A 24,552-nucleotide genomic window follows, 5' to 3' on the forward strand; every position below is an offset into this window, starting at 1 on the left:
CTGGGATCCCTGTATCATGCCCTGCTGCTTAGTGTAGATGTCTACTTTGTGTTTTCTTCACGCTAGAGCTGTTTTTAAGTGGCTAAAAAAGCCCCAGACTTGACAAGAAGCACAGAGATGAAGTCCAAAATGAAATTACAAACTCATCCAAAGTGTGCTCCCATATATCTCGGGATATTACATTTCACCTATTTATTTTCTGCAGCCTGGAATTGGTCCAAAGCCGAGTGCAGCCTTTGGAAACGTTCCAGCCAATTCAATAGGTTCTGATTCAGGCTTTGAACCAAGCCCCAACTTTATACATTTTTGATTATTGAAAGGACTCTAATCCCCTCCTGCCTCCATGTGTGCTGATACAGAGACCTCATTTTCCATTGGTTCATGCTGGAATTTGTCACTCCACAGGAAACATGCAACATTTTAAATTGATGCAATCAACCAGTGTATTTTTCTAATAGATTTTGGGGGGTGTTAGCAGAGCCATGCGGCACAGACTGAGGACACAGTTAACATAAATTATTTCTAAACCCCACAGAACTGAGGTTTAGAAATCATCTCTTCCTTCAGCTTCAAAATACAGGTCTGTGCCCCCTGAACCACAGACTGTCTCCCCAGATTTGGGGGGGTGAACACACACCCACAAATGTGAACCAGCATCCCAGTCCAGGTACCAAAGCTTTATAAAAAAAAATAATTTGGCTGATTGCTAGAAAAAAGAAAAACAGGCATTTCCCTTACAGCATTTGCAAGAAGTAACAGTGGATAGCAAAAAGTTCAGGATACAGCAAAACATTTTGATTTGTGGAAGCAGCAGGGAAAAAGGATGCAGAGACAAGAAGGTAAACTCACAGAGTAAGGGTGGCATTTGCCCTGTGTGTCTGAGCAAGCAGAAGGAAATATTTCCCAGCACCTTGGGGAAATCTCACTTCTGTGTCTCTCAGCAACCAAGAGGCAGCGAGCATACACAAGTGAGAGGAGATTGGCACAGCCCCAGCCCCTATATGCACTTATTTGAAGAAACTTAGATGTGAGTGCTGAAGAGAGAGAAACCCCCAAGAGCAAGCAACGATGGCAGCCACATACAGAGTTACTTAGGAAATACCCCCAGACTTAGTTCTCTGTATCATTTTAAAAAGAAAATAGAGCTGAAGTGTTGAAAGAAGAGTGCAAGGGTTAATCGCTTTACAGATATAAATAACATGAGGTCCAGATCACTCTCACAAATACAGCTTCCAGCTATGCCTGCCTTAATGTCTTCCCTTTACTCTTGGTAGCGTAATAAGACAATTCAGCACGTAGCCAAGGTATTTTGTGTTATGCTGTCATCTCCAGCCAACTTCTGGAGGGTTGTGTGGTGAGAAGGGAGGATTCACAAGCTGACACCCTAACACTGTGCTGAGCTGCTCTTGGTGAAGCGTGCCAGGTCTCAGTGAAGTTAACAGGTTGCAGTCTTGGTTGCAATCCTGTTCTTTTTCTGCCCCTTCCCTCAGTCTTTCAAACCCTGGACTTCTAACAAACCAACTGATGAACCACTGGGGTAATTAATGGTTTCCTTTTATTCAAGATCTTTAGACGTTATAACAAAGAAATTACTTTTTTTTTCTGAACTGCAGTGGTTATTTTGAAGTGTCAGAATTCAACGTTAATTCCCAGTATGGCCAAATCTCTGCCTGTTCCATGGACCCAAAAGCTCTGGAAAGTCAGACTTCAGTTCCCACCATCAAGGAAAGAACCAGTACCTGTAGAGCGGATGTTACTGGTGAAGGATATGCTTCCACCCCATAACAGAAGCCAATGTCTCATAGTTTGGTTCCACAAGCTGGGAATAGGATATAACAGCTCCAATGTCTACTTGTCTCTGCTATCCCAGCTTTCTGGTAAAATACACGGTCTTCAGGATTATACGGAGCATGGTCTTTCGAGACGAAGACCATGAGAGGTCCTTTCTTCCCATGGCAAAGTTAGGTGTTCTTTTGTCCTCACCTCTTGGGCTGTCACCTAGTTTGACCAGCCCACTATCTGAGAGGGCTGACCCCTTCTTTCTGGTGGTTGGAAACCTTTTGACTACCAGCCAAAATATCACGGAATATGTGCATGATCAATATTTACTTCTATATATTTACTGCAGAAGTAAACTCCCTGCAGAAGTTACTCCCTCCAAACTCTGGTTTCTTCTGAGATTTTCATTTCCAAGAAGATCTCGTATTTCTTAAAGGAAGTGACTGAGTTCAGGGCAGGCATATTTCCACATTTTTGTTGATAGACAAATATGAAGGAAAAGTACTCAGCTTCTCAATAGTGTGTTTATTTTGAATATTCCTTTTCATTCCTCATGATCCAGTGGGCCCCCAATTCTTTCTACAGAACCCTCTTTCTTTAGGTAAAGAATCCCTTGCTGTTTGTTTTAAACTTTTTGCACTTCACTTAATAAAATTTATGATGATCCTTCCTATTAATTTCCCTGTTATTTATTGCCTGCTCTAATTTATGCTTCTCTTTAGTGGAATCTCTAAAGCCTGATTTCCCCATTTTGACTTTGTCTTTGGACCTCTCCAACCTTGCTAGTGTCCATACTGTTGTCAGTGGTATTTGTCTCTCCTAAGGGTCTGCTGATGCTTATGTCCAGGGAAATCTTTGGTGCCAGAGGCTAAAAAACTGCTTGGGTTCAAAGTGCAACTGGAAAAATTCATGGACATGGAGAACTATTAAACATGAAGAAACAAACCCTTGGCTCCAGTGGTCTCTGAGATGCAAATCATTGAAGTCTAGATTGATACTCTGAGAAAACAGCTTTACATATTTGCCTTTACTAGTCTGTTACTTGTTAGTGGACATGGTCAAAGACAAGATGGGCCTATGGTCTGACTCAGTACAGCTGTTCTTCCATTCTTATCTCGGCCACAAAACCCCGATTTTCCTTTTCCCTTTCCTTTTTAATTTGAACATTTTGAAAAATTTTCTCATTTAAATGAGATGTCTCCTTGTGAATCCCGTCGTGTCCTTTGTAGCATCCTCTGGTGCAGACCCACCACCACTGCATGAGCAGAGTTCCTCGATTCTCATGGTCCAGCAGCACCCAATCCTTAACCAAATCCAGGGCCAGAGCAACTTCACCTCTGCACAGTGATTGAACCAGACCTAGATCTACTGTCTTCTCCTGAGACCAAGGATTGAGACAGGAGATGGGGGAGCATGTGTCTGCAGGCTGTGGAACAGGCTCTATCTAATATCTATCTATCTATTTCTATCTATCTATCTATCTGTCTATCTATCTATCTATCTATCTACATCTATCTATCTATATCTATATCTATAGGTATCTATCTATCCATCCATGTGTGTATACAAAGCATCCATCACCACATAGCCCTAATCTTGGTACTTACCGGAGTAAAAAAAAATAATGACAAAATATTAATAACAAACAAACAATTGTTGTAAACAAACAATCAACAAAACAATTGTAAATGAAAGTACAAAGAAATTAAGAAAGTTGCAGGAAAAAGTATTCTTTCACATAGTGTACAGAAAGTACAATAATGACTGACTTCTGTATGTAGCTTACTCATATGGTTCTCTAAGTTTTATTTTTACATTCATTTGTTCTAGACGGTAAATCAAGCTGCTCTTGACACTTCCTGGATTAGCTATAGGAGGAAATAATGGATTATGGTAATCTTTCTCTAGAAGATGTGTTTTGTAAAATTGCCTACGCTGCCCCAGTAATGCTGCAATGCTCTTCTGTTCTGGAAAAAAAAAAAAAAAAAAAAAAAAGGAAAGAAAAAATAGATCTGTGCTAAGGGATGGCAGCATGGGAGAAGCATTGCACAACATTGTTAGTTTATGGGAATCTGGCAGGTCATGCTAATAAAGTAGCATTCTTGAAATTGAAGTTTAAGGTTGCACTGCCAACTTGAAATTATACCTGTGCCTGCAAAACATGTCATCAGCAGAGTGACAAGCAGTATATAGTATGCTATAGAAACTTGGTGTATTATTTTCTCTGAGGAAACTATTCAGATTTTTCTTTGCCAAAAAAAAAAAAAGAAGAAGACACTAATTATAATATAAAACTCACAGATTAGGAAAGCAAGCTAGTAAAAGCAAATAATGTGACAAAAAAAAAAAAAAAAAAAAAAAAAAAAAAAAAACCATTTCAAAAGGATTTCAAAAGTAATGCCAGAGATAGTGTTTCAAAACTGTGCTATCAGGACTTGGTTTATTTTTCAAAGTTTTTCTCCAGTAGGAATCATAACAACCTGGTAGGGAGTTTTAATTTTAAATTTTTTTAATTTTAATTTTTACAAATTAAAGTTTGTAATGAAACAAATTTAATGCCATGATATAACATTTTGATCTATAGAACCATGCCCTTTAAAAAAATAACTGACCTCTGCACCTCTAAATCCTTTTGCTATGCATATAGGAAACGAAAAATCTTTCTAAAATGCTGATTTCTCTTCAAAGCAGTTGTCAAATATAGTAAAAATCAGCCTAAATATCTAGTGTAGTCACATTCTTGTTCTTGTATGAATGTTATCTGATTTACTGGAAATACTGCATATCTCATTTTCTTGAGACAGCATACCATGCACTCCTCAATATTTTAATGAAATTATGTGTGTTGTTGTTGTTGTTTTTCAAATTCTCCTCTCTTTTGATGCACCTTAGAAATACTTAGGATTACAGTCACTGCCTGTTGAAGCCTTGTCCTACACATCGGATTTAACCAGACGAGGAGGTGTCAGAAGGAAGAGGAGCTGGAAAGGAGCTACTTGCATTTCTTTGGCCTCATCCCTATGTTTCACCATTCTCTGTTTTCAAAACTGCTTAGAGAAGTCTTGGACCCGTATATTGACCAAACCCATCATGATCTCCTTCTCTCTCGGGTGTATACCCCTGCCTCAGTCCAGAGCTACACCCAGCATTTGGTCCGCCCGTGTCGCCAGCACAGCTTGAAGCCTCTGCACTTTCTCTTGACCCAGTTTTCCCCCATCCCCACTTCAGTAAGCGGGAAAGTGCTTCACTCTGAAGTAAGACGGACAGAGGAAGAGTCTCAGGATGTGGCTGTCTGTTGCAACAGCTGGAAGGTGAGCCAGCAGGACTTCATCACTGCACAAAGAAGTAAACAGGCACAGCCAGAGCACGGGGCTCGGATCGCCCTGGCATTTGTGGGGAGAGTCACACCTCCGGGGGGACTTCTGTCATTCTTTGTTGTTTTTCCTTCTTTTTCTGTATGTTCAGGGGAAAAGAGAGATTTCTCAGAGAAAACTAAAAACTCCTACTAAAGTCTTTTTATAAATCTCCAGGAGAAAGCAGTGACCTGTTTTGGTTAGTTGAAGTTTTTCCATTTGCATTAGCAGCTGCCAGGAGCCCGCTTCAAGCAGTGATTTCGTGATGCTTGGCTGCAGAGAGATGTTGTGCTGAAGCCGCCCTGTTCAGCTGCACTCCCTGTCCTGAGTTCCTCCCACTGTGATGCAGAAAGAGGACCTCTGACATGAGGTGATGTACATATACATATACCATGCTGAAATTTTTTAATCACCTTATACAGAATTTGGGAACATGGATATTAACCCAGGCAGTATGGTCTTTTATGGAAAAACTTTTACTTACTATATACAGAGGGACAGTTTTTGACCAAATGCTTACCGAGTCCTTGATTATTTCTTATGTAGTTAGTGCAATAATAACATTATTTTTGTATTTTGGAAAGAACAGTGCTTGTCAAAATATGCTATTGTGTCTAATTAATTATTTTTTCAAGATTAAAAGCTACTATACTACCCCTGAGTGACATCATTGGTTATTCAGTACGTAAATCCCTCAGAAACTTCAGAAAATACCTAGTAAAGTACTTAATGCTGCAGCTTTCTGTATTTTTTTTTTAATCTTAATTCAGTAGAAACTAGTAGGAACACCACACTCTTTGTCATGCTTTGCTGTTCGCTCTGCTACAGCCCTGCACTTCTGGGACACCAAAGTCATCAGATTTTGGTGACAGGAGGGGGAAGCAGGCCGAGTGGTGATTTACCAGCATACAGCAGGCATAGGAATCCCAACAAATTTAAGGTTTTGATTGACCTTATTGTCCCCTGGATCAAAATCTGTACATTTTAATAGCTGTCTGGCTACTGCATGAGCCTCTCTATCTACATCCTTCCTCTACATGACAGCAGCAAATCCAGCGCCTCCGCCAGATGTAGTCTGTAATCTCTTTGAAGAGCGTCAGATGTTGCTGGCATGATGCGTTCCACACTCGGAAAACATCAGCCCAGTTCCTCTGCAGAGCCAGGGACTGGCTAGGCAATACCCACCAGGGCTGAGGGCTGGGAAAGAGGAAATCCCCAAATGGGTCATTTCACCAAACCTGTTGCTTTGTCTGCGACAGAGCTTCATACCCCTGGGGCTAACCCCAGGACCTTGTCACCCTTCCCCTTCCTGACTCCCTGGCCAGGTGAAACATAGTAGGAGTGTGTGCTGAGAGATTGTCCTGCCTCTACATAGAGATTTCCTGGGGTTTTGAGGAAAAGAAGATCCTCCTGGGATACTCATGTTGCATGGTTACTATGGCAGTCAGATGAGACATGCTTTTTCTCATCTTCTACAAACCCTATCGCTTTGCTTCAGTCCTTCCAATGCCTATCATCTTCCCTACAGCTTCCCTGGACCAAGAAGTAAGATTTGAAGGTGAGGCATCCATGGTGTCACAGAGGTGGCCAAGCACCCAAATCTACACAAGAAACATCTACTCAAGGCCAGAGGATTTCTACATCTCTTTGGGAGGACATGTGCTGGGGGATAAGATACCCACTGCCTATGCATAGAAAGTAGTGTAATGGAAGATGTTAGAGAGGAATCAAAGAAGCAATAATAGCACAGTTATCCTATGGAAAGGTTTCATGAAGCTCTGAATCTCCTTTATGAAACCCACTAGCCTACAGGTTTGCAAGCTAGCATGGGTTCAAAGAACAAATGCTCTCCTGGCCCTACCAAGAGGTATCACCAAGGGGCCCCTGTGCGGGCAGTGTGTCCTACCAGCCCCACATACCATGGAAGCCCATTGTTTTTCTTCCAAAGGCGTCTCTAAAACCCCAGGGGGCAGGAGACGATTTTGGATGGCATGCAAGAGTGCCTGAAATGCCTGGAGAGCACACTGCTCTGCTGGGAGAGCTTGAGGAATCTGAGTGAACGGTCAGCTTCTGGGGATTTAGGAAACAGTCTGGTATTTAGGCTAGAGTAAAAGCAAATGTTGCCTGGAACGGCAGATGAGGATGGTGTGCTTCGCTTCCTGGAATTTAGGGCTGGCAAAGACATAATCATTTTAATTCATATCATATCAAGGTCTTCTGCACATTCCTTCTGAATGGGAGATGCTAGAAGTGGAAAGTTGGCTCTGTTTTCTGTGTTTCCAAAGCAAAGCCCTTTCAGTGGTGTAGATCGAATGAGTGAAATGAAAACATTAGAAACTTTCCTTAGAATTCCACCTTTTGGATGCAGATTTTTCTCAGAGACATCTAGCAGACTCCTGCAGATAACAGCTTGTTGCACGTAATATTATCCTTAAGGATTTTATGTTTTCTTTCATTTTCCAAATGTGACAAACATCATTGGTGATCACGGTGGCCTCAAGGAAAACATTAATCTTCTTGGTGCAGTTCTCATCCCTGTAACACAACACTGTAATGCTGTAGATTTCAACAGTTGCCCCTCATTTACACATCATAGTGAATTCACTGCATTTTTGGAGCATGTGGTCTTCTTTTCCCTACATAGTTAGCTGATTGATTTCATCTAGTTGGTCAGACCCAGTCTCCTGAATTCTCAGACAGCTGAAGGTTTTCTAGCCTACTATGAACACAACAGCAGGTAGTCTAAATTTGCACCTTTGTAGCCTTGTATCTGCTTTAACAAATTACTGAGTGCATAATTAACTTCAATCCCTGAAAGAGAACCCAAGCCTCTGCCTATGCTTTCCTCATAGGCTTAACCCTTCCTTCTGCCCTCAGGTTTCTCTTCCCCTGACAAAATCCTCCTCCTAACACAGACCTGATCACTGTGTTTTCTCTAATTGTCGGCAAAACTACCCCCCACCTGTCCAAAGAACTTGAGGACTGATGGCACATTTTAATAAGTCTGGAGACCTGTCACCACCACCGTGAAAACCGAACAAGTGGTCTTTACCACTCAGACCGTACAAGTTCTGCTTGTACCCTCAGCACACAGCATCTCTTGTGGTCCTGTTCAGGTTCCAGGTACCTATGTAATTCCTGGAGTCAGGAGCCCAGACTGTACCCAGGTCTTCCCCACCAGAGCTAGCCTTTGGACATGCCTCTCTGGTTACAGGGCATGTTTGATGGCTGCATGCCTTCCACTTGTGTGTTTCCTCAGGAACTGCCCATCTGCTGCCAGGGTATGCCATCAAGCACGTGCCTGAGCCTGTCACTGTCCTGAGCCTGTCTCCATGGCCACCTCTGCGGGCTCACTGCGTGGCCGGGCTGGTCCTCAGCTCTCCTCTGCAAACGGGAGAGGCCCACGTCCCAGGGGGTGGGTCATCGTGTTGACATATCCATGTATCACACTCAAGCTCTGACATCAAGATGACATCAGATCTCTCTCGGTGCTGATGCCTTGCCAAAGAAAGCCACAGCACCAGGATATTTTGGGATCCACCACCTGCTCTTAGAATCAAAGCAGGGTCAAAACAACCATTCCTGGCATGTTTTAGTCTTTGTAGAGATCCAGAAACTTGTCTGCCTGGAGGACACGTCACTGCAGTCTACTTTGGGTTTGGCTTTTGCCGTGTCTCCTTTCTGCTGTGGTTCCAGCAGATGCCACAGAAGCTGCGGAGCTGAGCTGAGGGAGCCCACGGTGCCTGTGCTCTCAGCCTCCACTTGTTTTATTTTTGCTTCTGGGTGGGAATCCAGCAGTTGTTTTTAATCCCGAATCTGAACGCGGAGTCTGGCTGTCTTCTTGTGTAACGCTACGACGCTGAGATATTCTGGGACACTTTTACTAACCGTGGCAGAGATGCATTCCTGGAGGCTGGAGCGAGGGTGTTTTTCCGTGCAGGGCCACATGTTTGAGTGCTTCCAGCTGGGAAACCCACTCTCTCTGGTGGTCTGATGGAGCCCAAGTTTACTGACCTTTGTAAACCTGTGCCACCCGTGCATGCCCCACATTTCCCTTTCCCCCCATTCCCTGGGCTTGGCCAGGCAGAGCAGCACAGGGGCAAGGACAAGGAGAAGTGAGGAGCTGAAGCCACCCGTCACTGACAGCAGGCTTCGCTCAGGCTCCAGTGGTCTCCTTCAGGAATGCAACTTTTTTTTTTTTTTTTAAAGCAAATTTGTTACTTCCTTAATTCCAAATAATCCCTTGCTGCTGAAATGGGACGCAAACATTCTCTGCTGTGATCCTGCTTCTCTTCTACTCCTCAAAATAACTGAGGGGTGATGCTTGCTCAAGGTAGCTGCCTACCCTAGCTTCTCCTGCGACCTTTATCTCCATTCAGATGCTAATGGTAGCTTAAGCCAATGTTTGTGATTCAGGGGCCTAAAGCAAAGCTAGGCAGAAGGTCTTGTAGGCAGCACAGGAGCTGGCTACTTTTAACTCCCCTTCTTTCCTAAGTCAATATTGGGATAGGCAGCAATGAAAAAAGCCAACATACGGAGAAGGAATTTGAAGCCGGGAGAGCTTTAGAAGCCGTCAGAACAAGCAGCCCCACGGGGCAAAGGGCAGCCGAGGGGCACTGGCAGGTGCTAAGTGGGCTGTGGGACCATTTGTCTCCCAGAAAAAAAAAGGCACTCGACTCCTCAGATATTTACAATGGCTTCTGTCCACCCAAGCTGTCTAACTACCTATATATTTTAACCTCCCATAAGAACGGTGTGCCTCTGACTTCCCCGTTCACGGCAGAGGCTGCAGCAACACTTCCGAGTGCTGTTTTGATCAGCCCCCAGCCGTACAGCTGCTGATGTTTCTGGGGGAAAGAATTTCCTCGAACCCTTCACATTGTCAAGTTGACTAAACCCTACTATGTTTCAGAAAAGAGTAATCATAGCAGGCATCATAGATTCACTCGGACCTCCTGAGACTCTGCTTGCAGCTTTCTTAATGAGGTGATCCCCACAAGGTTTCATAGAGGTGTGGATTTAAATAACACCTTTTTTCTTGTAGTAGTGTAGAGCACATTGGGAGAAAAATAACTAAGAAGAGAAAATAGAAGTTCGGTGACGGATAGGAATTGCAAGAATTTATTTGGATTTACTTTGGCTGCACAAATGTTTTCTCCCATCACAAAACGAGAGGGAAAGGAAATTCTGAATTCTCTTGACACTGAGGAGAACACGTTTCTATTCCCTTTGACTGTGAAAATAGAAAATAGGGGTGAAGTGACCTGTTCCTACACTACTCCTTTTCTGTGGTGTCCTCAACTAGCAAAAAGAGCCAGCAAAGAGCACTGCTCTAATTTAGACATTTTTTTGTGTCCTTACCACTATTCCTTCAGCACTTAGCCTGTTATCTTGGGACAAAGGAAGCAAAACACAGATGGGAGTAGGGGCCAGAAAGGTGAGGGATTATCCCACAATTCACTTTCTCTGAAAGAAACCTCAGATGGGCTCCGTCTGCAGGTCCATTCGGGGCTGCGTCTGGTCTCTTCTGTGCTTGTTTTCCATCTCCCTGCCTCCCTCTGGGGCACCCATGCGGGATGGTGGGAGGACGGCAGCTCAGTTCCTTGCAGCAGCAGGTTTGGGGCAGGACATGTCTCTCTGCTCCCTAGCCCTATGAACCTGCTCATCAAGTGGCTTGAAAGATTGCCCAGAGAAAGAGTTAGTGTTATTGTGAGATCCTCGTTTGCTGGTTCAACAAGGGGTCCTCTGGCAAAAAAACAGGGGTGACAAGGCTCAGTGTTCCTGTGCTTTTGAAAGATTTAACCCCTCCTACTTCCCCACCCCGCTTAAAAAGTGGAAAACACGTTTTCCAAAGACATATTATTTATATGCCACAAGGAATCAAAGACACAGCTGATTCTTATTTTTCCCCTCTTTTTTTTTTTTTTTTTTCCACACCCTGAAGAAAGATCTGATTAACCTGTGGTGAAAATCTGGGACCACTATAGGAATGACAGACCTCGTGATTTCATTGGGGCTGAACGCCAGACCTGGAAAAATTGCCCAGCTACACAAAGCAAGCACCAGCACCTCCTCAGCAATTGCAATAAAGTTATGGTGAAATCATTTCTACAGGGGACACAGGCCCCACAAATGAAGTGGCATTGGACACAGTGACTATTAGAGGAGAGCTTGTCATCTTATTCATGGGAGCTAGAAAAATGCCGCGTAATTTATGGCTCTTCAGTTTTCCTCCATTCCTTTAGGGACTCCGTTCAGAGTTTGCTTCCCAGAGACACTAAACAACTGCCTTCTGAAATTGCTCCTTCTTGAAGTGTTGAGTTTAGCATTCAGATAGCAAAGTTTTCACCAGGAAAGAAGAAAAAATAACACTATGACAAGTAAGGTATAAATACAAACTCATTGCATTGGCTGCTTTGTGAATGTATGGCTTCATCCTCACTAGGAAGCTTGCCACTGCCACAGCAGCAATCATATCACTCTAAAAGATATTTTTAAATTACTGTTATTTGGAGAATGTCCTGCAAAATGGTGTCTGTGTATGTAGCCTATTTTAAACACACTTGGTTCTCAAGGGTTAACTCGGTTAGTGGAGCCAAAGTGAAAGTTTTAAAATACTGCTGCCATGGAGAACAAATGCCTTCAAAGCGCCTATAGCATATGTTATTTAAAAGAGCACTGAAACAATGTTCTGGTTTGAATTATTTTTCTTCACAGTACTTCTCTAACTTTATTGCCAAAGAAAAGACTTCCAGAGCCAATTTTTAATCTTAATTATCCCAGATTCAATCTGGAATATTTCCCTTGAAGTTGGAATTACACCAGATTTACACGATGCAGAATCTGTCCCGGTTTCCACATTAGACCCTTTTTTTGTAAGATAATTTAGGTTAAGACCAGGGCTGTCTGAGTACAACAGCCAGCGGTCCAAGGACCCAAACCCACCCCATGAGCCCTGTTCTTGAGTCATGCTGGATCTCCCCGGTCTGAGCCGAGCCTGAGCCGTCATTTCTTGTCCACAGCTGCCGGGAACTGACCTGTGCCTGTATTTTCCTCTCATTTCACTTTCTCGTTTCTCCCTCTGCGGCCACCCCACTCAAGTGAAGTGCAAATAACTGAGTACCCTAAAGGACTCTCGACAATGGACAGGCAAATAAACATGTAACTGAAGCAGCAAGTACTCCCTGGAGAATGAGATGAGGTACAGGCTAAAACCTGTTGACCTCAGACAAAAGGAAAAGCCCAATTAGTCATTTATAGAAGCGACAGAAAAGAGAAGAACAATTTCCCCTGGCTGTTCAGTGTGTCGGTCCCTCCTATCTCCCGACTAAAGAAAGCAACTGATGACACGAGTTGAATCGCGGGATGAGTGAGACCCCTGCTCAGGATCTCTCCGTGCCACGAAAACAGGGACAGTGCTTTGTTTGTCGTGGTATTTCAGGGCAAAAAAAAAAAAAAAAAAAAAAAACATACAGAGAAGAGATGGATCCTTTTGTAAAGTCAGTTATATCTCCAAAACCTTGTCCTTAGCTTCAGTTATTCTACAGCACATTGTTCCAAAGGGATGTGTTGTCAAAACATTAAGCACCAGAGGAAAACCTATCACAGGATGAAGCAGAAAAATGACAACCTGTGTCTGCTGCATGGGTGATTCAAGTCACTGGACAGACCTGTGGGGTCCCTCCAGAGCTGGGCACCTCATGATGCTCAGCCTACCTTGGCTCTTCCTTGCCCGTGGCAGTGATGTGTTGTGGACATGGCCAGCCCGTGCATATGTGGGGACTGACATTGGCATGGACCTGGGCTGGCTGTGCTCACCACACCACGGGGGATGGTGACCTCTGTGTCCTGGGTGGCCCAGGGACCAGCCAGCTGTCCTGTGCAGATCTCAGGGTACCAGCCCGAAGGGGTAAAGCTGGCACCAACAGTAACTAGGCAGAGAAACAGAGCCGCCTGGCTTGGCTGTGTCTGTGTCCTGCTGTAATCCATTAATTGCTGCGGTTTGAAAGAACAAAGGCAAAGATAATGGCCTAAGGAGTTACGGATCGAAATCAAACCTGGGCTGGAGAAGGAGGAGGTCCTTTGATTTTCTGGGGGGAAAACCCCACGTCTGTGGCAGGGAGGACCTGCTCTCGCCGCGGGGCTGCTGCTGGACCCGCAGGGATGCAGTGCTCGGATCCTCGCTTCCCCATCTCCAAAACCCTGCCCGTCCTTTAACTGCGAACAGCGAAACCAAGCGTCTGCGGGGTGTGCCGTGCCCCACTGAACTCCTCCTAGGGCTCGCGGGTTATATTTAGGATAGAAAACCATCCCCCCCCCAGGGCTGCAAGACACAGGCGCGCACCCAGCGCTGCCCTCTCCTGTGGGCTAACGGGGAGGGCGGCTGCTAATTATTATTTTTTGGAGGGGGAATCTGTGTAAGGAGCGCTCCTCCGGTGCAGGGGGGGGAGCCGTGTGCCCCCGGTGGCTGGCGCTGCCCGGCCGCTCCTCCCGCGGGCTGCGGTGCCCTCTAGCGTCCCGCCCGCTGCCTCCGCTCCCGGCCCATTACCCCACCCCTAAACCGGGTTAGGACCGGAGCAGCCTGTTTGTGCTGCCCCAATCCCCCAAAAAAAGAAGAAGAAAAAAAAAAAAAAAAAAAAAAAGCAGGGAAAACAAAGCTTCTTTTTTTTTTTTTTTTTTTTTTTTTTGATCCACCGCAAAGAATAAGGCTGCCACGCTTGTTCTGGCATCTTTGAACGTCAAGAGCCAAATGTGACAGTGAAAACAAAACAATTCGACGTCGAAGCAGCAGAGGCCTCAGAGGGAACCCGACGGGCACGGGGCACTGCCTTAAACCACCCCGGGGTGAATGAAAATAAAGGGAGGGGAGGGGAGGCTGGCGGCGGGGAGCAGCCGTCTATTTCTTTTGTCTGGCTCCCTGCTCGCCCACCGACACGGGATCCCTGCTACTCGGGGACAGCCGATGTTGGACAAACAGAACGAAGGAGTTGTGGAAAAAGGGGAAATTCCAAAAATCCCCGCCGTGGCTGTAAACGCGACACGTCTGCAAAGGCCGAGCATCTCCCTCGGTGGGGCTGGGCTCGGTGGAGCCCGGCTGTGCCCCCCGTCTGTCCCCGTCTGTCCCGCTGCTGTGTTCTCCTCTCTCCGCGACAGACGGGGGCACAGATTTACAGATATAAGCAAGGAGAGCCCGCTCGGTTTTCTCCCTCTCTCGGGGTTTGTCGTTGCTCTGCTCCTGGCCGGCGCTGCCCTTCTCGATGCTAGGGTTGTGGCTTAGGCCGGTGTTTTGCTCGGGAAATGGCCGGGCCTGAGAGCTGTGCATTGAATGGATATTTAGAAAAATAAATTTAAAAAATAAATTAAAATTTTAGAAAAATAGAAAAATACTAATGAGCGGAGAGGTGTGCATCCAGGGGTGTCGCGGTCCTCCTGAGCGGCGCTGTGCCTACGGGAGAGCTCAGCCGGCACCGGGCATCCCTAAAACGTGGCTGACGGCTCTCAGCCCCATCCCTGCCTTCCCTCCCAGCCCAAAATCTCAGCTCCCAGCCCCCCCGCAAGCTCCCGGGGCCGGAGCGAGCCGCCCCCTCGGTGCCCGCCGCCCGGAGCCTGCGGGCGCTACAGAACCGGGGAGGGAGCCGGGACCGCGACCGCCCCCCCGGGGGTGTTGGGGGGCGTTGGGGGGCTGCAGATTGGGAGAGTAAACAGGCGGCAGAGGCTCCAGCCCGGGTTGTTTAAGACGTGCGGCTTCCATCTGTTGCCACATAAACATGCAGGATGCCTTATGCTGCAGCACTCCGGGGGAGGGGAGAAGGACTGGGAGGGGAGGGGGCTGCCGTGGTGTAAATCCCCCCACCCCCCGCCTGTCCTCTCGCTAACCCCAAGCCCCTGGACGGGACCCCCCTGCGCCACACGGGGCGGGGGCAGCGCTCGGGAGCTGTCCCGGAGGGGTTATTTCAAACACCCCCCAGGCACCGCCGGCACCGGGAGGGGGGGGACAGGCCCCGAGAAGGCTCCCGGGCTCCTCCCGCGGGCAGGGGGCCCCTCGTCTCCTGCCGTCGGGGCGGGGAAGGGGGAGCCACGTCGGGGAAAGCGGCCCCGCTGCCCCCGGCCCGGCCCCGCAGGAGCCGCCGGGGTCCCCGCCCGCAGCTTTTTGCCCGTCCCGACTCCGCGATTTGGTTTTATTCTGTGCTCGTTTTTGTGAGATCCCACGTGGAAGCCGTTAACGAATGCTCGATAATGATCACGACGAAGGCATTATTCAAATGAGGCAGGTAATTGCAAACAGAGAGCGCCTTCTCCCCTTCCTTTTGCTCTTTTCCTTGAGCGGGCGCCACGGCTGATGCTGGCGGTCCCTCGCCAGGCATCACCTCCATCCTTAAACCCGTCAAAGCAGGCTCCTGGGTGCCAGCCCGAGCCCCGCACGGCCTCAAGCTCACGCATTTTCGGCTCCCGCACATCTTCGCGGAGCTGAACCCTGCCCGGAGCCCTCCCGTCCCGTCGGGGCTCGTCCTGCACAACCTCGGGGGGGCCGGGCTGCTGCCTGTGCTCGCCCCCCAGGTGGAGAACACCCGGGTGTACTCATTTTTTTTATTATTATTATTATTTTTTTCCTCATTGTGCTTTTGACTCACTCGCAGCCTGTTGTTTATTCACAAGCATTACGGTATCCTGTTAGCATTCCGACCAGGGATCTGACTCCGCTGGTTTCCTGCAGGAACATGTGGAAGCAATAGCGGGGTTGTGCACTCACCCGAGCTGAGGATGCACTAGTGGAGAGCGTGCAAAAAGCCTGGGGACCCTGCGAGCCTCGCCACAGGGCCCTCAGCCTGAGCACGCTGTTCTTCTCCTGCCTGCCCCCACTCTCTTCGGGGCATCTTCGCTCCGGAGCCTTAGCTCTCCTTGGTTTGGGGAGGGAGAAAAAACCACCGCATCCTGCCGCTTGACTTTGAGGACAAAACTTTTGTTTGGCGCTAAACGGAAAAAAATAATAATAAAGACGAGAAAAAAAAAAAAAAAAAAGGAGCGAGGCGGGCCAGAGCGGGAAGGGAGGAAGCGGGGAGAAGCCCGGGGGCTCGGCTCCGAGGCCGGAGCCCTCCCGGGAGGCAGGGGCCTCCGTCCCCGCTCGGTTCCTGGGGCTGCACTGCCCCCTCTCCCGCGGCCGCAGCATCGCCCCGCTCGCCGGGCTCGGCTCCGGGACCCCGCAGCGAGGCGACGGGGGCAGCCCCCGCCACCTCCCCGGCCACCGCTGGGCGCCGCGGCGAGGCGGAGGTCCCCGGCTAAAGCCGTCGGGGCTCCGGGCGAGCTCAGACGGGCCGGGCCGAGGGCACAGAGGATGAGAAGAGCTTCCCCGGTCCCGGCACAGCAGCAGGGTTTGGGGCGGCCGGCTCCCGGCGACGGCTGCCTTTCGTTGTGGCTTTCATTCATAAAGCCGAGCGGTGCGGCTCTGCCCCTCTCGCCCGCTGCCTCCTGCTTCTGGCTGCCTCGCAGCCCTCCGTGCTGCTCTGCGTCCCCTGCCCGCGCTCAGGAGCGCACAAAGGACACGAGGAAGCCGCCAATTCGTTTCCAGCTCCAGCTCCCCGTCCGTAACCCCACACCGTGACCCACCGTCCTGGAGGGGCTGAGGGAAGAGGCTCATTCACGAAATTGGGAGCCCTGTGACTTTTCACCAAAGTTTTTTTTTTTTTTCCCCTTTATATTTTTTTTTCCTTCCCCCCGCAGTGCAAAACTCTCCAATTCCCCCCTTTTCCTCCCCCCCTGCCATATGGCCAGCCTCCCCCTCCCCTGCGAGGCTGCCGAAATCTGGAGGCTGAGACTGGCCCCCCTGCCTCCGTAAGAGCCTCCCTCCTGCGCCCGCCTCCGGCCGCGGGGCTGGGGGCGCCGGGCGAGCCAGGGCGGCTCTTATTGCGAAGGGGCCGGAGGGGGGCTTCATTTCCTGACAGCTATTTACTTAAAGCAAATGATTAGTTTTGGAAGGATGGACTATAACATTGAATCAATTACGGGGCGCGGGTTGTGAGCCCGCTGCAGTCGGGGCTGGAGGGAGGGCGAGCGGGAGGGAAGGAGCGCGGCTGAGCGGGGAAAGTCACAAAAGACGTGGACATATTTTGGATATTTTACGATCTGCGGGACTATAGCTGCGGATTGGAGAGGAGAAGGTAAGAGGTGAGGGGCACTTTCCCCATTTTTTTTCCTTCCTTTTCCCCCGTTTCTTTTTCCCATTTTTCACAATTTTTTTCTTTTCCCATTTTTTTTTTTTTAAATTTTCCCTCCCTTTATCCATTTGTTGGTATTTCTTTTCTTTTTCTTTCTTTTTTTTTTCTTTTTTTTTTCTTTTTTTTTTCCTCGGCTGAGCCGCTCCGGGGGCGCCTTCCCGCGGGGGTGCCGGGGGCTGGCGGCCCCCGGGGGCGGCGGGGAGCTGGGAGCGGGCTCTCCGCGGGCCGTCGGGGCGCGGCGGCGGCGGCGGCGGCGGCGGGGAGCAGCTCGGGCAGCGCTAATGACAAACACATTGGGACCGCGGGGGCCACCGGGCCGCATTCCTGCCCCGCCGGGGCTCCGAGGGCAGCGCCGGTGCCCGCCCGGAGGGCGCAGGGGGGACGCGCAGCGAGGATGGGAAGCAGGGCAGGGTGGCACCCGGCGGCTCCCCCTCTTCTCGCATCCCCACCTTCTGTCCTCGCTTCCTTCACCCCGCCGCTCTCCGCTCCCTTCCCCCATCCTTTGTTTTTCGCCACCTTCCCTTTTTCAGGTCCCCTTCCCCACCTTATCACCCCCCCCGGGAGCCCAGGCGGGACACGCACGACCCCCGCTTTGCGCGGGCGACCCCATCTCCATCCCTGCGCGCCCCCCCGCCCCGCTCTTTTGCTTTATTTCCACGTCTCAGCGGAAAGAGAAGATGCTGAACTCGGGCAGGACTGGTACCTGGAGCCTCTCCAGCTTACAGCCCCCTTCTCGCACCGGGAGCGCCGCCCGCCCCGCCGGACGGCTGGAGCCCGCCGCCTCGCCCCCCGGAGGTGGGGGCTGAAGTCTTCGCGGCCACCGTTTGGATTTGGTCAAGAGCGGAGGCTGCAAACTCGCCAGCCTCTGCCAGGCTGGAGTCCCCTGGAAAAGTCCTAGGAGCAAGTAGGAAATGGCTTTTTGGCTGGCTGCGGCATTGCTCAACATTTTTGGACGGGGACCCAGCGGCCCAGGAGCCGTTCCAGAGAACAGGACTTGGACAGCTTTTTTCTGTGCGAGCAGCGGCGGATCCAGCGAGGCAGCAGCAGCCGCCCCCGGGGGCTTGCCCACGTCCCGACGGGCTGCGGGGGCCGCTGCCCCGGCCCCCTCCCTCGCCGGGAGCACGCACCCAGCGCCCCTCGACGGCAGTTCGGCATCTCGCAAACGCTCCGGCTTCCCGGCGAGCCTCCGGGACCCGAAACCACACGCCCAGGGTATTTGGGACAGACGGAACCGTCCCCGGGGCTGCGGGCACGTCGCTGTCACAGCCCCGGATGGGGCACAGCTCCTGTCCCCCCGCGGGTGGCCGCCCCCTCGGAGGGCACAGAGCGCTCCGTGCCTCTCCCGGAGGAGCGGGCAGGAGAAGAAGCCCGGAGCTCACGTCGGGGAGCAGCCCTGGAGAGAAACATGGCTTTGCTTTGCCCCATCCCCTCCCATCCCGCTTTTTTTTTTTTTTTTTTTTTTTTCTGGTTACCTCGCGTTTAAAAAAAAATGCTCCAGTTTGGCAAAGGCTTTTCTATTGTTTCCTAGACAAACAGCGGAGTGGCTGGGAGCTGCCGTCTCTGCTAGGTTTGCTCGGTGTCCCGGGCAGCCTCTGATCCGCAGCGCTTCTAACAGACGTAAACCGAGCTGGGGGGGGGCTTCGGGGTCGCCCCTCTTCCTTCTCCCTGGGGGCCACCCACTCAGGCATCCTGCAGCAGGGAGGAAAACCCCAAAGATGGGGGCTGGAGAGTGGCTCCCGCTCCATCCCCACCCACGCCCCGTCTGGTTATGGGGTCCCCACTGCATCCCCGACGGGGTCCCCGCTGTGCCTCCTTTCGCTAACGCTCCCCCGCTGGTTTTTGCTGCCTGGGGAAGAGCTGAGGCGGGGGCAGCCAGCAGGGGGATGCCGGGGGTGCTGCCCTCAGCATCTCCCAGGGCTGGGGCAGGGCCCAGCCGGGGGCCCAGCTAGGCTGCATTAACTCAGTGTTCCCGGACGGGGCCAGAGACAGGATCAAAGCAAGGAGAGAGGCGTCAAAGGTCCCTCCACCATCAGCGGCTCAAACTCTGAGCTGTGGATATCTGCCTTTTACTTCTAGAAGAGATAGAGGAAGATCTCGCAGCAAGGCTCTTCATTTTCAGTTTCCACTTAACAAAGAGCATTGTGAAGCCCTCGGCTAAACAGCAGTTTAGCCAACCTCAAAGCTTGGGGGAAAAAAAAAAGTTTGAAGAAAAATGAGACCGCACAAAGCACTGGGACATAGGAGTCTGCAAGCAAAGCAGCTCTCCCAGCCTGCAGGCGGTCTCCCGCTGCCTAGAAATGAGCCCCCTTGTTCTGGTACTCCCCAGGCGGGGACAGCAGAAGGTGTGCCAGCAGGACTGCAATGGGCATCCCTGCTTTTATTTGCTCCTTGATGTATGGGGGATCTTCATGGGGCTGGGAGACAAATACATAGGTATTAGGTTTCAAGAAAGCAGGAAGTAATAAATATTTTAATAAAATACCTCTCCGCAGTACTGCAGTATCAAGCTAGGATTTGAGTCCAATTCATATAGAGAGAAAAGACTTGCATATCCTTTATTTTTTTTTGTAACCGACCTACTGTTGGCTATTTCCAACATCAGCAATTGGTCTGAAAAGGGGTGAAATGGATAACCCTATAGAAATTTCACCTCGCTTGTATCCTTACATCATGATGGCTGCAGTGGTGTTACCCTTGCCTGTGAATGCTGAAAATTCTGTTAGAACATGTTTGCTTCACTCGTTTTAAAAACTAGAATGATTTCTGAGAGGTCATTTTTTTGGTGCTGGCAAGAATTGTTGATAATTTAAAAGAAGGAAGCAAGTAAGCAAGTGATCCTTTCTCTCCCTCTTGCCTTGCTCTCCTGCTTGACTCATCTCTTTCAAGTCAATAAAGCTTCACGTAGACACCCAAGGGAACAGATTGCAATGGCTGAGCTTCCTAGCTCCTGCGGTCAACAGAAATGGAGTGTTTTTTTCCATCCACCACTTCTGAACACCTAAGTTGGGATTTGAGGTGTTCTCTGAAGTTCCTGACCTGATCCTGAGAACCTAAGTGAGATGTACCCTTGGAAGTACCCGTTGTGTTGTCTGTCTGCTGGGATAGACCTGAAAGTCCTTTAAGTAAATTTAGACTTTGTAAATTGCCCTCTACCTCTGTTTCCTAGTCCTATGGTCTGTCCTGATGGCTTAGGCTGAAGAATTGGAGCTGACTGGAAGGCGGACTTGTGGCAGCCATCACTAGGTGTCCTGCAGAGCCTGAAGCCGCTGCAGGAGCCCCAAACAGACTCAGCTTACTGCGTAGTTATTCCTGCACAGCCCAGAAGAGATGCACAGGCTATGCTAGATGCAAAAACTCTCAAAGGGACATGGAACAAACCACTCTTTAGGAGAACATTTATGCTGGACTTTTCAAAGAAGAAATTTTCTTGTGTCACTTGTGCCTTTCCCCAGCGAAACCATCAGATGCTCTCCTGTTTACTTTGTTCTTGTGGAGAACTGAGTTTGTAATTTGGGAACTGCAAACCAAGAAATGTTTCAGGAGATCCTGACTGAACCTTTGCATTCAACCGGTGACATGTACCACAACGAAGAAAAGTTGTTCTCTGTCTTGGGCTAGCCTTTGCTCTTGCTGAAAAAGATCAGCTTTCCCAGAAGGACGGATTGCCACTCAGACAAAACCTCCACTGAAATTATCCAGCCCTCTCATAACAAGGATAATCACATCATTACGTGCCAAGATTTGCAATCCATCTACTATCGTATAATTTATATAAATACAGAGCAATAGGAACTTTTTTAATTTTTTTTTTGTTCTCCAAAGAAGAAAACCCAGAAAATTCGCATGAAGTTAAGACATAAGAAATTTAATTTTAAGTTGATTTAGGAGACCTAGCTTAGTTTCCAGCTGCCGCGCTGGAGACCAGCCTTTCCTTCTGCTGGACAAGAGAGCTGGCTCATTGCTGTGGATCAACATTGCCATCCTGTGGCCAAGAGCATGAAGTGCAGTGACTACTTAGCTGGCAGGAAACGAGTTTGTCAGTCTCCGGGCTGCTGGTAGATGGGACGGTTTTCTATCTTGAAAGAGTTCTTTGTTTGATTTACAGCAGTATGAAAAACATATACGGATGGCTCTTTCTACCCCGCCACCATGCTTTCTGTCTAGGTCATGCAATCGCCTAGGAATATCTTCTAAACACACATTTCCATCAGCTTTTTGGATATTGATTTTACTTTGTCTCTTCTGCTTTGCAGTCAATGAAACCCCTCTTGGTTGGAAGCCAACGCTTGGCAGTGAGTGTTTGGAAGATTGGCTCCTTGCTGATAAAAGTTCTTCTGATGTTCTTTTCCTGATTTTTTTTATCATTAAAGCACACAACAGAGATACCAAATTTTCAGTCAGTTCCTTTCAAAACCTAGTGATTAGAGCAGATGTGATGATTGTTTTACCCTGGGCAATCAACCTCCACTGCAGAGAGTTTGGCAACACCCCTGTGGCATCATTTAGCTTTCACTATGCACTCCCATGTTTCTATTTTAACTAGCACTGTTCAAGGTATGCAAGGAATTAAGGTTGGCTCCAACTTACGTTGTATGAGTGCTACCAATACTTGCATAAAGCTACTGGCTTCACAAAGGTTACACCAATTTTCGGTTTAATGTAGTGATGCTAGAAACTGAACCTGCTGTATTTATTCAGGGCTGAGATGTGGGTGTTTTAGGACAAAGAGTGCTCCTCTGCCACAAAGAAGGTTAAAAAGCAAAATAAGTGTATTAAAAAAAAAAAAAAAAAAAAGTGATGGTAAATAAACAGCAAACGCTTGGTGTTTTGGGAATGAGTAAACTGTCTTTTGCCCAGAACAGAGGTGTTAAATTCTGTGTTAAACCTTGACTCCAGCATGCCAAAGTCAGATGCATGATGTAATTAAATCCAGTTCAAACAGATTTTGAGTATGAATGATGATGAGTCCTTAGTACATTATTCTGTTTTTCACAGTGCGTAAATGTTGCTCTGGGTCTTGCTGAGATTAACAGGTCATTGAGGAAAGATCAAAGCTATGGAGTCTGAAAGAGTAGCCAGTTGGGAAATGCAGGTTTAGAAAATCCTTGTGATTTTTTAAACTGCAAGGGTAGACTGAGGCACTCAGTTCTTACTGATTGCTATGGCAGCCCAAATAAGGCAACAAATTCCAAATACCACTTTGGAAATGCCATCACCTCTATTTACATCAGTTTATTTACCAGGCTTCAGTCCTCACACAGTTTTGCAGCAGTGTAAGTTCGCTTCAGCAGAGCTTCTGCAGTCTGGTGTGTAAAAGATATTAGCTTTGTGTTTTCTCTTTGTGTTGCATCACTTGCATTGAATAGTCTGGAAAACAACACAGTAGGGGTAGAGACCCTATTTTCAAATGGAAAAGGCTGAAAGAAATTTGGTGGGCAGTGGGGTAACATTGTCTTGTGGATCTTGGGAGCTTAGGATTCAGATGATGGGAATTCTTTAAAGATACACAGTGTGGGTCACTTTATCAGAAAAAATATTGCAGGATATAAATGTGATAAAAATGAATAAGGAGGCTGAAACAAATGGACTTCTTTGATGTCTGAGAGTCTGTTATCAACAGGAGACAGATACATAAACACGTGGCAATTATTGCTAATTGAAGAATCAGGCGAAATGGTTTGTCTCTGCTGGAAAGTTGTCAGCTGAATTTCCGAGGTTGTTTGTACAAGTTTTGGGGCTGGTAGTTTGTAAGTCTCCTAATCCTGCTTCTGAGACCTTTTGTTTGATTGGAGTATCAAATACTTTTTGCTTTGCAAAGGAGCACCGTCTGTTCCACATGTCGCAGGAGGACAGAGGGACGGGTTCAGAAGCACCCCATGGCATGTTGTAATCATTTAGCTCCCATATGGCATCGGCATAGTCTTCATAACTGGATGCACCTACGTGCTTTCCTATCTCGGAATCAGGAGCAGAGAGTGAATAGAAATTCTCCAGAACCTTTGAAAAACTAGTCTCTGTTTTGGCACATCATTCTTTATTTTACTCTTTAGCCTGTGTTTCAGATTACGGGTTCTTCTGTATGGTCCTTTTTTAGTCTATGTTGGCTCTGGGCCAAATCCAGTTGCTATTAAAGTCAACAAAAAATGTCCATTGATCTCAATGGGAGCAGAGGTTGTAGGAGCTCCTCTTTTGGAAATTACCTAGCAGGCTGCTTGAGGGGTTTAAGTAGAAATGTGATTAGATAGCATAAAGATTCAGAGTTGTTTATCGCCATTGTTGCCTCTTCACAACTGATGCCTTCTGATTATTTGTTTGAAAGCTTAAATTATCACAAATAGCCTATGATTTTCACACTGTTGGAGAGAAGAGGCGCTCAGTGAATAGCATGGCTGGCCTACAGTTTGTCATGTATTTATTCCATTAGAAAATTTCAGCATATGTTTTAAATATCATGTCTCTTGATCAAGGGAATTCTTGCTAAATAAGCAATAAACACTATTGTATTGTATTGTGCTCAGTAAGCTATATATATACATACGTACAATGGCAAAACAAAAATATCACTCACAATTGTGTGATGTATAATAAAAGTAGCTTTTAAATATGCTGTTTCTCCCCCCCCCCAAAAAAAAAAAATAAAAAAATGCTGCAAGCCACTAAAAGGTCAGAACTTACTGCATATAGCCATTGCATCCCCACTGACTTCAATACAGCATCCAAGTAGGAGCATGGGCTCAGTCCTGGGTGCTTCAGTGGGCACCAGGGCTGTTTGCAGGCTCTTTGCTGCAAGTGCCAGCTTTGTGCTCTGCGTAACTTCCAAAATTCAAAAGCTGGGTGGGCCAGAACTTAGCGAGGAGAAGAGGTTGTGGACCTTTGGCTGTGTTCCCCGTGCTGGTGGTCTGCCTGCGGCTTCACGTGCCATGTGGGTGGTGTGGGTGGGTGTCTCACCAGGATGAGGGTGTGAGATGGGGTCCTGGGGGTACTCCTGCCCTCGGCAGGGTGCAAGCAAAGGGCACTGTTGGAGAGTGGTCCTGTGAGCTCTTGTATCTGTTGTCAGCTTATTAACTGGCTCCGTGTTGCCCTCTTTCTGTTTCAGTTGTCGGTAGCGATGGGCACTTCCCCAAGGACATACTTGATCCTGGGATGTTTCCTTACAGGTAATATTCCTCAGTCCTCTAAGCCTCCCCATCCCTGCTCCTTCAAAAACC

The 24,552-nt window shown here is 48.2% G+C and overlaps 1 protein-coding gene across 3 annotated transcripts in view; it reads left to right on the forward strand.

The window, feature by feature from the left end:
- Positions 1-15,325: 15,325 nt before the first annotated feature.
- The window catches only part of PDGFRA (platelet derived growth factor receptor alpha), a 36,519-nt gene continuing 27,292 nt past the window's right edge, over positions 15,326-24,552 (forward strand). The window contains exons 1-2 of one of the 3 annotated variants that reach the window (XM_068680342.1): positions 15,326-15,403; positions 24,441-24,501. In XM_068680342.1, the coding sequence (XP_068536443.1) occupies positions 15,359-15,403; positions 24,441-24,501 (106 nt within the window). In that variant the 5' untranslated portion in view covers positions 15,326-15,358. Of the gene's footprint in view, positions 15,404-16,985; positions 17,295-24,440; positions 24,502-24,552 lie in introns of those variants that run through there. The other 2 variants (XM_068680344.1, XM_068680343.1) reach the window with 2 other exon arrangements.

Source organism: Anas acuta, chromosome 4, assembly GCF_963932015.1.
Source record: "Anas acuta chromosome 4, bAnaAcu1.1, whole genome shotgun sequence".
Classification (NCBI taxonomy): domain Eukaryota; kingdom Metazoa; phylum Chordata; class Aves; order Anseriformes; family Anatidae; genus Anas; species Anas acuta.